Source organism: Mesoplodon mirus (genome assembly GCF_964341445.2).
Source record: "Mesoplodon mirus genome assembly, chromosome: 16".
Taxonomy (NCBI): Eukaryota; Metazoa; Chordata; class Mammalia; order Artiodactyla; family Ziphiidae; genus Mesoplodon; species Mesoplodon mirus.
In genome coordinates, this window is record NC_138992.1 from 44,141,776 (window position 1) to 44,156,478 (window position 14,703).

General features: G+C 36.1%; 1 protein-coding gene across 1 annotated transcript in view; it reads left to right on the forward strand.

The window, feature by feature from the left end:
* PIP4P2 (phosphatidylinositol-4,5-bisphosphate 4-phosphatase 2) overlaps positions 1-14,703 on the forward strand; it is an 82,864-nt gene that overhangs the window by 48,553 nt on the left and 19,608 nt on the right. The window contains exon 5 of the mRNA XM_082601151.1: positions 9,959-10,011. Within this exon, the coding sequence (XP_082457277.1) occupies positions 9,959-10,011 (53 nt within the window). The remainder of the gene's footprint in view (positions 1-9,958; positions 10,012-14,703) is intronic.

Below are 14,703 nucleotides of genomic sequence, written 5' to 3' on the forward strand. Positions count from 1 at the left end.
GTCCTTTTTGACCTACCTCTTAGAGAAATTGAAATAAAAACAAAAATAAACAAATGAAACTTAAATGCTTTTGCACAGCAAAGGAAAACATAAACAAGATGAAAAGACAACCCTCAGAATGGGAAAAATATTTACAAATGGAGCAACTGAAAAAGGATTAATCCCCCAAATTTACAAGCAGCTCATGCAACTCAATATCAAAAAAAACAAACAACCCAGTCCAAAAATGGGCAGAAGACCTAAACAGACATTTCTCCAAAGAAGACATACAGATGGCCAACAAACACATGATAGGATGCTCAATGTCAGTAATCATTATGCATGCATTTGCATCTAGTTCTGTATGCATTTTTCACAGAACTAGAACAAAAACTTTCACAATTTGTATGGAAACACAAAAGACCCCGAACTTGGGCTTACCTGGTGGCACAGTGGTTGAGAGTCCACCTGCTGATGCAGGGGACACGGGTTCATGCCCCGGTCTGGGAAGATCCCACATGCCACTGAGTGGTTAGGCCCGTGAGCCATGGCCACTGGGCCTGTGCATCTGGAGCATGTGCTCTGCAACGGGAGAGGCCACAACAGTGACAGGCATGCATACTGCAAAAAAAACCCAAAAACAATCAAAAAAAACCTACAAACAATAAATGCTGGAGAGGGTGTTGCACTGTTGGTGAGAATGTAAATTGATACAGCCACTATGGAGAACAGTATAGAGGTTCCTTAAAAAACTGAAAATAGAACTACCATATGACCCAGCAATTCCACTACTGGGCATATACCCTGAGAAAAGTATAATTCAAAAAGAGTTATGTACCACAGTGTTCATTGCAGCACTATTTACAATAGCCAGGACATGGAGGCAACCTAAATGTCCAGATGAATGGATAAAGAAGATGTGGCACATATATACAGTGGAATATTACTCAGCCATAAAAAGAAACGAAATTGAGTTATTTGTAGTGAGGTAGATGGACCTAGAGTCTGTCATACAGAGTGAAGTAAGTCAGAAAGATAGGAACAAATACCGTATGCTAACACATATATATAGACTCTAAAAAAAAAAATTTGATTGTGAAGAACCTAGGGCCAGGACAGGAAGAAAGACACAGATGTAGAGAGTGGACTTGAGGACACAGGGAGTGGGAAGGGTAAGCTGGGACAAAGAGAGTGGCATGGACATACATACACTACCAAATGTAAAATAGATAGCTAATGGGAAGCAGCCACATAGGATGGGGAGATTAGCTCAGTGCTTTGTGACCACCTAGAGGGGTCGAATAGGGAGGGTGGGAGGGAGACACAAGATGGAGGAGGTATGGGGATATATGTATATGTATAGCTAATTCACTTTGTTATAAGGCAGAAGCTAACACACCATTGTAAAGCAATTATACTTGAATAAAGATGTTTAAAAATAAATAAATAAATAAAAGGAAAATATTTAGATGTTAAAAAAAGAAAAAGAAATCACTATTGATTTACTATAGGATTACTCCCTCTGTAAGTATTGATATATATGAATGAATTGACTAATTTAAATATAAATAAAATATATCTACTCTCCTTTTCTCTCTTATATGCAAGCATATTCAGTTTGAAATACCATTTAAAACTCTTCAAAATAGATTTTTTCAGCTTACTTCAGTGAGTTCTCTTCCACAATTACCTTGCATTTGCATTTTTGCCCAGTTTGTTTTATATTCCAAATCCTTGGCATGGATAGTCCTTATAAGATACATTATAAGTGAGCCGATTTCATTTTTTCAAAAAATATATATTGAGTGTGTACCAGACACTGGGCTACATGCTGGGGAAACAGGAAGTCCCTGCCCTTGTGGGATTTTTCCAGTCTAATAGGAGAAAGACAATTAAAACAAGAATTATATGAAATCTAGTTAAGCTAAAGCAGAGAAATACAGAGTGTTCTTAGTGTACATATGGGAGCATCTAGCCTAGAGGAAGTGACATTATCCTAAGAGTAATGCAAAGCTAAAGCAGAGCTTTATAATTAATTTTGTGTGTATAGATGCTATGTCTATAATAGACTGCATATGGGCAAGCCTGAAGAAACACAAGACCAGATATTTAGGTTTTATTATTCAGAAAAGTGATCATGATGGTCATGAGTAGCATAAAGAATTTGAGAAAGAGTTGGCTATACTGATATTAGTGTAGATAAGGGAATGAGGAAGAAAGTAAAATTAAAGACAACTGTTACAAAGGTTTATATTTAACTTTTTGAAATCATCTGGAAGTGAATTCTAGAGAATGATCCAAGTTGAGAGGTTAGATAGATGTGTGTGACATGGCTTTTATTAAAATTTATGCATTTAGATATTTTCTCCACAGAAGAAAATTACTAAAGTAATTTGCAAGTCAGAAATGAACTTCTAAAAGTAAGCTTCTTCTTACTTAATATTCAGTGCAGGCACCTGAATCATATTAACATAGTAATTATGATTTTAAAACTTTAAGTCTTTGACAGGAAAGGGTGTTTTGGATTAACATATGGTATTTAAAGATTATTTCAAAATTCCCAGAAAACAAAGTTTTTGGTGACTAGAACAGAGTACATACCTTTAGGTTGGCTATTACCTTGGAGAATTTCAGACTAATGAGAGATACTGAGTGTTACAAAAAATAAACAGACCTGGAAACTCTTAATTTTGACTTGAGAACTTCACCTTATATTGTTATTATGCAGATCCAAGTAATCTTATATCCTTTCTAGTATTCTTTGCCCTTCAAGTTTTTAACTAATAGGATAATTCATCTATTTATTCCATACTTTGTTTCAGCCTTGGCTTACAAGGCCCAAAAGCAATTGAGAAAAGTTACAAAGTCCAATAGCATTGACAAATAAAATATGAAATGGTCAGGGAGAATGAAAAATAGGACAGAAATACGATGAAGTCACGCATAAGTGTATAAGTATGCATAGTATTTATTCCTGAGCCGTTGTTAAAATTTTACTGAATGTTAGCTATGAGCCTTCTATGGTTAATGAAAAGACGAAAACATAATCTATTACAACAAGGGTCCCCAACTCCCGGGTCACAGACTGATAGTCGTCTGTGGCCTGTTAGAAACTGGGCCGTACCGCAGGAGGTGAGCAGCAGGCGAGCGAGAGAAGCTTCATCTGTATTTACAGCTGCTCCCCATTGCTTGCATTACTGCCTGAGCTCTGCATCCTGTCAGATCAGCAGCAGCATTAGATTCTCATAGGAGTGCAAACCCTACTATAAAATGCACACGCGAGGGATCTGGGTTGCACGTTCCTTATGAGAATCTAATGCCTGATGATCTGAGGTGGAGCTAAGGCAGCGACGCTAGCGCTGGAGAGTGGCTGCAAATACAGGTTATCATTAGCAGAGAAGATTGACTGCACAGAGACCATAATAAATCAATTGCTTGCAGACTCATATCAAAACCCTATCCGTGAGTGGCAAGTGACAATTAAGCTGCATCTGCTGGCAGGCATTATAGTGGCAAGCAAGTTGATGTACTTCAGTTGTACAGCTGCATCTAATGGCAGGCTTTAAGTCAGAATCTGACACTTATTTTAGTCCATTCATGGCCATCCCATTATTTTGTCTACCACTTCCATCTGCGCCTCTTTCCCACACTGTGCACTTGTCTCAGTCACAGTTATGGTAAACCCACAAGCTAACCCTAGCCAAAATGAGTAAAAAAAAAAACGTTGCTGGAGAGCTTCTTTGAAAAGGGGGAGAGACCCAATGATTAGACAGCAAAGACTAAGACTGCCAACAAAAAGAAAGCTGCATTTAAAAGAAAATACCAAGAGTCCTACTTAAATTATAGGTTCATTGCCACAGGTGATTCACATTCTGCAAGTCTGCTTTGTATAATATGTGGCGACCGGCTAGCCATTGAAGCCATGAAACCTTCAAAACTGCTTCGCCACATGGAGACCAAGCACCCTGCATTAAAAGACAAGTCTTTGGAGTTTTTCAAAAGAAAAAAAATGTGAACATGAAGAACAGAAGCAATTATTGAAGGCCACCACTTCATCAAATGTGTCTGCATAGAGAGCATCATTTAGTGGTTACCTGCATTGATAAAGCTAAGAAGCCCTTTCTTATTGGGGAAGAATTGATCCTGCCTGCTGATAAGGACGTTTGTCGTGAACTTTTAGGAGAGGCTGCAATTCAGAAGGTGATACGTGTTCCTCTTTCTGCTAATACCATAACTAGATGAATTAGCAGAGGATATTGAGGCACAATTGTCAGAGAGAATTAATGAGTCACCGTGGTATGCAATCCAGGTTGATGAGTCTACTGATGTTGACAGCAAGGCAACAATGCTCACTTTTGTGTGATATATTTTTCAGGAGGATGTGCATGAGTATATGTTATGTGCAATTTTGTTGCCAATCAACACCACAGCCGTAGAACTATTCAAGTCTTTGGATGATTACATATCAGGAAAACTGAATTGGTCATTTTGTGTCGGGATATGCAGACAGAGCAGCTGCCGTGACTGGACGGCTTTCTGGTTTCACTACTCTGGTCAAGGAGGTCGCTTCTGAATGTGAGTCTACACACTGTGTCATCCATAGAGAAATGCTGGCTAGCTGAAAAATGTCACCTGAATTTAACAACGTTTTGCAGGATGTGATTAAAATTATCAACCACATTAAAGTACATGCTCTTAACTCACATCTGTTTGTGTGGCTCTGTGAGGAGATGGACACAGAGCACACACATCTTTTGTTATACACAGAAGTGAGATGGCTTTCTAAAGGTAGATCACTGGCCAGAGTTTCTGAGTTACGAGAGCCACTCCAGAGATTTCTTTTAGAAAAAGTCACCACTGGCCGCACATTTCAGTGACACAGAATGGGTTGCAAAACTTGCTTACTTGTGTGACATATTCAACCTGCTCAACGAACTCGATCTGTCACTTCAGGGGAGAACGACAACTGTGTTCAAGTCGGCAGACAAAGTGGCTACATTCATACCTCTACTAAAGCCAAACTGGAATTATGGGGACGACGAGTGAACATTGGGGTTTTTGTCATGTTTCAAACATTAGCAGAAATTTTGAAAAAGACTGAGCCAGGGCCTTTTTTTCCCAGCTGGTTCATGATCACCTATCTCAAAATGATCAAAAGAGTTTGAGTATTACTTCCCAACCAGAAAAGAACCCTGAATTGGGAAGGAATGGATCTGCGACCCATTTGTGAATAAACCAGGTGAATCAATTTTGTCCGTGCTACAAGAGGATCAACTGCTTGAGGATGAAGAAGATGGTGGCCTTAAAAGTATGTTTGAGACAACTTCAAATCTCCATATGTTCTGGATTAAAGACAAGGTGGAATATCCTGAGATTGCCACAAAAGCACTGAAAAACCTGCTTCTATTTCCAACATCCTGTCTTTGTGAAGCAGGGTTTTCTGCAGTGACAGCAACCAAAACGAGATTACAGAGTAGACTAGACAGAAGCAACACACTTCCGGTGTCACTGTCTCCCATCACCCCCCGATGGGACCATCTATTTGCAGGAAAACAAGCTCAAGGCTTCCACTGATTCTGCATTATGGTGAGTTGTATAATTATTCCATTATATATTACAATGTAATGATAATAGAAACAAAATGCACAATAAATATAATGTGCTTGAATCATACCGAAACCATCCCTTTCCTCCCTCCCCCGGTCCATGGAAAAATTGTCTTCCACGAAACCAGTGCCAGAAAGGTTGGGGACTGCTGTATTTTAAGATATTTGTGAAGTTTTCATAAAAGTTCACATAGGAGCTTTTACTGGAATACTGAGACCTAAGAGAGAATTTTTCCCATGGATTAAGATAAAACAACACTATAATGGACTGTGTCCTCAACAATATTCTTCATTTATAATAACATAATACAATGTAATATAATATCACTGTTCTAATGCTAAAATTAAATTTACTAGGAATTCACTTCACAGTATTCATTTAACAGCCTGGCTGGAACCATGGATAATGTTGAGAAAAGCTAGATTTGTGTTTTCCAAAGTGTATTCATTAGAACACTCATTTTATAGGATAATAATAAGTGTTATGCCAGTAAAGAGTTCCAGGATCATTGGGAATTGCTAGGATAAAAAAATCAAGCAGAGGGCTTCCCTGGTGGCGCAGTGGTTGAGAGTCCGCCTGCCGATGCAGGGGACACGGGTCCGTGCCCCGGTCAGGGAAGATCCTACATGCCGTGGAGCAGCTGGGCCTGTGAGCCATGGCCGCTGAGCCTGTGCGTCTGGAGCCTGTGCTCCACAACGGGAGAGGCCACAGCAGTGAGAGGCCTGCATATCACCAAAAAAAAAAAAAAAAAAAAGCAGAATTTTTATAGTTATATTCTTTAGCACTTTTATTATGTAATATGTTAAAATAATAATAATTAAATGTTGTTAAATGATTAAATAACAATTAACTTAATTATTATAATTAAATTAATTAAACTTAATTTCTTATGATAAATAAATAATGTTAACGTCCAAGAGGAAGTTTTATATAGTATGTGCAAACAATTTTGAGGGGATTGTCTAGCCAGACCAATGTTTTAGGAGATATTGTTTAGAAAATAATTTTCCAGAGGCTTCCCTGGTAGCACAGTTGTTGAGAGTCTGCCTGCCGATGCAGGGGACACGGGTTCATGCCCCGGTCCGGGAAGATCCCACATGTCACGGAGCGGCTAGGCCCGTGAGCCATGGCCGCTGAGCCAGCACGTCCGGAGCCTGTGCTCCGCAACGGGAGAGGCCACAACAGTGAGAGTCCTGTGTACCTCAATAAATAAATAAATAAATAAAAATAAAAATAAAAGAACTTTCCAGAAGAATAAAGGTAATGCAAGCTAGTCCTCCATGAATGTAAAGAAGCTTCTTAAAACAACTGAACAGCAGAGAGTTTAATATTGCATCTATGTGAGACATGTATTCACTGTTGCTGTTGAAAGGCAGGTCCACATTCTGTGTAGGGTTGACATTTTCCAATAAAATCTACAATATGTGCCTGAATCATAGATGATGGCCCAAACTTTGCCCTGAAGTGGGCCAGTGTAGTACCTTCAGACAGGTTAAGATTTTCTTCACTAGTTCATAGGGTTCTATGGTTTGGCGGCTTAGCAGAGAGTGGCAGCAGTTTTAACTTGAACATACTTTAAAATAATCACACCAGTTGCCTATTGTATCCATTAAAAAACAAAACCTAGTAGGGTATTATCAAATGACTAGTCTTAGCAGTATACCTTTTTTACATGCCTTCTAAAATCAATTTAAAAATATACCTCGGGGAAACTAAGTTTATCTGTTATACAGAATGGTTAGAAATAAGCCAAATATTGGAAGACCTCTACTAAAAATAATTGGGTTTTAGAGAAGTTGCTTTTAATCGTTCTGATAGAAAATATCTATCTATTTTTCACAATAACCAAAATATGGAAACAGTGCAAATGTCCACAATGGATAAATGGATAAAAAAGATGTGGTACATATATGCACAATGGAATATTATTCAGCCGTGGGAAAGGAGGATATTCTGCCATTTGTGACAACATAGAGGGACCTTGAGCACATTTACTAAGCGAGATGACTCAGTCAGAGAAAGACGAGTACTGTATGATACCCCTTATATCTAGAATAGAAAAAAATCAAACCTGTGAAAAACAGAAAAATGGTGGCTACCAGAGAATGGGAGGTGGAGGATAAGATTGATAGTACAAACTTGTAACAATAAATAAGTCACAGAGATCTAATGCACAGAATAATGAATAGAGACAATAATATGGTACTATAATTATGTAATTGATAAATATCACTACAGTGGCAACCATGTTACAAGATATATATATATATATATATATATATATATATATATATATATATATCAAAGAATAGACTATATACATTAAATTTGTACAGTGTTACATATCAAATTTATCCAATTAAAAAACAGGAAAAATTAGATTTTTTTTCTATTGACACTTCAAGGTTTGGCAGTAAATTTTTAAGAGTGAAGAGGCTGCATTTTAGATAAGAGAATAGTAGTAAATCCTTTCAAAAGCACAGGTATTTGCATTCATTCAAATAGATTATGACAAACATTTCTAATAATAAATATTTTTCTATTCTTAGTTTGCTGCATTTAAATGAGTACTTATAGATAACAACAAAACCAGATGTGTTAGGTTGCTGGCTGTATAACTTACTAATCATACAATAGAGTCTTAGTTGTTTGTTAGTAATAATTGAATTTATCATATATAATCTGTGCTAAAATGATAAAATTGGACTAAATAATCTCCCATAGGTTGGTCATCTAAAATTCTAGATTTTCTGTGCCAGTGTGTTAGCCTTCAAGCTTGGATTTTGAGTTACTCTTCTCTTAAGTGTTTCATAATTGCTTCCTCAGCCACTTTGCTTCTCTTAACAATGAAAAACTTGTTTGTTATTTATAAATAAAATTTGAAATGACATTACAAGTTCAACAACTATCCTAAAACTAATTTCAAAAACATGAAAAAGTACTTAGTAAGATTTCTGTATTCTTCACTTCTTAATGTTCTATGCCAATTTCTGTAGAAATCTATGTAAATCTGTTTAGCACATTAAGCATTTTTACTATTAAGAATAAATTAACTTGTTATAAAATAAATAATAAAAGAAAGAGTTAAGGCTGCTCGAAAAAAAATGTAGCCTTTGTTTGGCATTCTCAGATATTGAAAAATAATCATTGTGAAAAGAGTGAACATTCATGTAAAGTTTCATTTCTAGTTTACCTTGGGACTCTATATTCCTACTGTGACTGAGAGAGATTATTTCAAGGTTAAGTAACTTTCAGGAGGTTTGAAATAAAAATGAAGAAAAAGTAGTCCAAACAAACTCAGATTTATTTGTTCTTTTGTAAAAGCTAGTCATTAAAAAATTAAAAAGAAAAAATAGTCAAGTATCAGATACTTTCTGAAAGTTTTCCTCTATTATGTTGAAAACATTTGAATATGCATAACTTATTGAAGCCCTACTATACCTAGAACTTGAGAGTTATGAAGAAAACTGAGTGACCTGGAATCCTAAGCAAAAATTAATTTTAGTGAAAGAAAAGTTATTTTGATGATAAAACTGCTAATGTACTTAACGGAATTATACAAAAGAAATATACACTTTACAAGAAGATATATAGAAAAGCAAATGATGGAAGGTGAGGAAAGTATTTTGAAATATTTTTTTTTGTGGTAAATAGTTACTTTATTTTTTTTTTAATTTTTAAGTTTTACTTTAAATGTATATTGTACCTCCTTTCAAAGACTTTACTACCAGTAAGCTGTTTCAAGCATCTGAATAACAATACTGTGAGGAAGGTAACCCATTTTATTACCTACATTACAGGGAAGAAAATTGAAAGAAAGTTGTCTGTAGAAGGACTGTATTTTGTTACATAGAATAAGCAACTATAGAACAGAAAACAGCTTCCTGACATTAATTCTACCTGCATCTAATTTGTTTAGTTTATTTACTTTGTGCATTTTCTACATAAATAGAATAGTTGCATTTTTAGTAATGAGTCTAAATACTCATTATTTAAAAAGCTAATCATCAATATTTAGAGGAAAAACTACATTGAAGGTACATGAAATATGTTTTTATTTTCTGGCAGTGGACTGAAACATAAAGGTGAATGAAATGACCTGAATTTCAACATTACATCCAGTTTTCATTGTAAAGCAAACATAGATTGCATCAGAACCTTGAAAAAATCATGGGAACTGTTTCAGAGGGGAATCCCAACCTTTATTTTAAGGGAGGGGGAGATGTGTTGGAGGGAAAAAGCTCATATAACTATAAAAATGTTGATGTCTTCTGCTGTGATCCCTGAGGACATTTGAACTAAAAGAAACATCTTATCAGATTGGATAGTTTTCAGTTTTTGTTTTCAACCTCTCTTCTTATTTGTTTTACAGTGGATGGAACTGAGGTTCAACACTCTGGCAAAATGCCCACACTGCAAAAAAATGTAAGTTCTGTACCACTAGAAATAATGTTGGGAAATATTTGAGAACAATTTAAAGAGTTCAGAATTCTCACTTAAGTAAATTTTGATTTTAAGACATACTATGGGATGAATGCATGTTTAACATGTTTATGCTTCTCAAGACTAAAAAAAAGACGTCTTTGGACTGATTAATATATTCCATTTTGAAACTGAAACGATTGGGATTATCTATTCTCTAAAGGTAAGTCAATTTACCTTTAGAGAAAGTGAAAATTACTAAAATTATCAGTAACCTGGTAATGATTTTCAAATGTTCTAAGTGGTTATAATCTATTGCAAATAATCTAAAATTTATATTTTTAAAATGGACTGTATAAAAAAAATTGACTGTAATCTTGGAGAAAACCAAATTTTGGGGGGTTTATAATTAGGAAGTTGGATGGCAAAGTTTTTATAATTATTTATCTCTCTTCAGTCAATTTCTCTGTATTCCTAAATGGTGTACCTAAGGAAAATAACAAAAGGCAATATAAAAATGGGAGAAACTAGAAGACATTTTGATTAAAGACATTTTATGCCATCTATGTTGGGAGACCCCAAGTCACCCTAAGATTTTTTGACTTTCTAGGAGAACTAATAGGACTTAGTATACAGTTGTACTCACAGCTTTATGGTGAAAGTATGCAAAACAAAATCATCAAAAGAAAAAGGCATGTGGGGCAAAATCTGGAGGAAACCAGGAGCAAGTTTCTAAGAGTCCTCTCCCAGTGGAGTCATAATAGGACTTCATTCCTCCAGCAATGAATTGTTACAACATATGTGAAATGTTTTTGACCAGAGAACCTTATTAGGTCTAATTGGAGCTGGTCACATAGGCACCTGCTGCATAGCGCATGCCACAATTCCATATTCCCAGAAGGAAAGCAGGTATTTGGCATAAGCCATATTGGTTGTACAAGTAATTTAGGCATAGCAACCCACTCTTATCAGTAAGGGAATAGTTAGAACTTTTTTGAAATCTAAGTTCCCAGGTGTCAGCCAGGGGCTTACCTTACAAGCCAACTTGTCTAAGGATAGCAGTGTTAGGCCTGCTATACTCTTTTCTGCACAGTATCTTTTTTTTTTTTTTTCTTGTGGTACGCGGGCCTCTCACTGTTGTGGCCTCTCCCGTTGGGGAGCACAGGCTCCGGACATGCAGGCTCAGCGGCCATGGCTCACGGACCCAGCCGCTCCACAGCATGTGGGATCTTCCCGGACCGGGGCACGAACCTGTGTCCCCTGCATCGGCAGGCGGACTCTCAACCACTGCACCACCAGGGAAGCCCCCACAGCATCTATTTGGATAATAAAATTTTGATTCAAAAATTACTGTTTTCCACTTACATGTGGAAAGTAAGCAAAGGAAATTATACTGGAATGTTTTGATAATTAATATTTAAAATAAAAAATATCAGCTCATAGTTACATTTTTGTGATCCTTAGAATAAAATAAATATTATATCTATTTTGAGAGTAAAATAATCCTGAGTGGTTTATAGGAGGAATGAATTAAAAACTGTCTGAGAAGTAGAATATATGTAACAAAATATCGCCATTTATTTGTGCTAGATCTGATTCCAACTAAATATAATCCTGTGAGAATAACTTCTTTACAGCACATTTCTAGCTTCAAAGGAACAGATATTTCCTTTTTTATTCATTTGTGAAATTAATCATATGAATGCTTAACTTAGCTGAATCCGGGACAAGTCTGTACATGGAGGAGCAAAGTGGATGACCCAAAATAAGTTCACAGAAAAATATATACTTCAGGAACATACCAAATGCATGTGTGTGTGAATATGTCTATGAATAATCCATATTTCTGTATGTCATCTGTATTTTCAGAAAAATGAAGAAAATTGCATATATCTTTACGAGGAACATTAAATTAGATTTAAAAAATCTTTTAGAAAATAAAAAAACTTCTAATGATTAGCAGATTGTGTGCTAAGCACAGTGATTGTTGCTTTGTGTACACATATATATTAGCTGTAATCTTTATGACAATCCTGGATAGCAAGAATTATTATCCTCATTTTATAGATGAGGAACTGTTAGAAAGGATAAGGATTTTGCTCAAGTGATTTGCTTGGTTGGTTAATTATTTTAGAACAATGGCAATATTTTGCTAATAATAAAGAAGTATTGAATGTCTAGATATTCTACCATTGGTTAAGGTATCACAAGACTGTATTAATGTGGAGAAGAATTTATTAATTACTTAAGGAACAACTTGCTTTGAAATTCACATGACATAAATCAGCTTAAATATCATTCTTAGAGGAATGTGTATAGAATTGGAATCACATGCCGAGCTTGGGAGGACTTAGGGCATGCATTACTTATTTGAGCAAAGATGGTGTTATTACATGAACACTCATGGGTCATATCTAGATTTCTTTTCTTTTTGAATGTTTTTCTTAACAAACTGATGAGTCATCTGTTGAAGTAAGATTCTGAGATGTTTATTTCTTTAAACTCAAATAGCAAATGTCCTAAAATTATTTTCTTTATAGAAGTTACTAAATCATTGCTATGAAACCAACGTGTTATTTTTATATCTCACAAGACAAGTGGGGAATACCTTCCCCCAGGGCTCCAGAGACCAAGAAGCATTTTTTTATCTCACTGTTTTTTTTTTAACTCATGCAATCACTGAAGCTATTGTAGCTGAAGGTGAGGTTTCTCTTTCAATTGGGCAGCTTGTAGCTACTGCTGGGCAGGAGATGTAGTCCTAGCATTCTGAAATGACAACTTGGATGATATTTCCATGAAGATGTTTTAATGGACTTAAGATTAGAAGACATGATGATTTAATCCATGATAATTATCAATGAATATCATTTCTCCTACATCACTGAGATACTTTGGGGATCTCTTCCTGTCATTTTAATCAATAGCAGACTCATTCTCAGAAGTTATCCTTTTATTTTTCTGTTTAGTGCTTTCTTTTATAATTATTCATTAATTCACCATCCTGTGCTAGGTATTAGGTGCTCAAAATAAAGATATAACCTTGCCTTCAAGGGACTTAGTCTTGTGGATATACGGAAGAGAATAGACCATTACAATAAAGTTTTAAGCGCTTTGGAAGGGTATACCTAGCATGCTTTGCTCTGAAGGGCCCCTAATCCAGACTGGAGGGAAAGGGAATGTGAATGAAGGCCTCCAGGAAGGAGGGATGTTAAAGATGACTGGGAATGATATGAAAAAAGGGTCCAATTGTTCCTTGTAGAAGGAGCAACCTGTGCAAAGGTATAGAGGTACAGAGGAGTCAAAGTATAGGTGTGCTATGAAGGAAATGGAATAGATAGGGTTTAATGTGAAGGGACAAGAGAGAGATTGGGTCAAGAATGACCTTGTATCAGAGAGGCTGTAGAACCATTCACTAAGACAGGGAATGAAAGATCTAGAAGAACTGTGTCCAGCAGAGCGATGATAAGCTCATTTTGAATGTAGGTATAGAAAGACTCTTAGGTTTTCTAGACTGGCTAGATCATCATCCCTTGAAATTCAGATCCATCTACCTGCTTTTCAAACCACCAGTCTTGCATCAATATGGCCATGGCTTCTTCCTTCGTTTACCAAGACAACTGAGAGCTGAAAAAATTCTATGTTGATTAGCTCTTTACAAATGTAGAGCTTTACATTTCAGCTAAACCCTTGCTTGATATTCCCTATTTAAGTGTCCTTGATTAACTCTCTCCCCCATTCCTCAAAGTGGTTATCTCCAGATATTTTATGTTCCCCTTACACCCCCATCCCTCATACCCTCTTCTCTATCTCAGCAAATAAGTTGCCTTCTTCCTGTCTCTCTCAGATGTTTGAGGCTATCTGTGAACTCCCTCATCTTCACACTTCCTACCTCTAAACATTTTTTATATCTATGCTCACTTTATTTCTTCTTCTCAGAGGGATGCATGTCTCTCCCTTTCAAGGCATATCTCTTTAGTTCGTCATGGTGCCACATTCCTCCAGGAGTAAAGTGGAATTAGCATCAGTCCCCACTAGGCCACCGAAATTTGCTCTGACAAAATTCATGTCCCAATTGCAAATTTTATTTTTTAAATTTATTTTTAATTGAAGTTTAGTCGAATTACAATGCTGTGTTATTACTGCTGTACAGCAAAGTGATTCAGTTATACATACATATATATATATATATATATATATATACACATTCTTTTTCATATTCTTTTTCATTATGGTTTATCCCAAGATATTGAATATAGTTCTCTGTTCTATACAGTAGGACCTTGTTGTTTATCCATTCTATATATATCAGTTTGCATCTGCTAATCCAAACTCCCAATCCAACCCTCTCCCCACTTGGCAACCACCAGTCAATTCTCTATGTCCCTGGTTCTGTTTCTGTTTCATAGATAGGTTCATTTATGTCATATTTTAGATTCCACATATAAGTGATATCATATGATATTTGTCTTTCTCTTTCTTATATACTTCACTTAGTATGATAATCCCTAGTTGCATCCATGTTGCTGCAAATGTCATTATTTCATTCTTTTCTATGGCTGAGCAGTATTCCATTGTATATATGTACCACATCTTTTTTTTTTAATATTTACTTATTAGGCTGCGTCGGGTCTTAGTTGTGGTGTGCAGGCTCTAGAGTGCTTTGCAGCATGTGGGATCTTAGTTCCCCGACCAGGG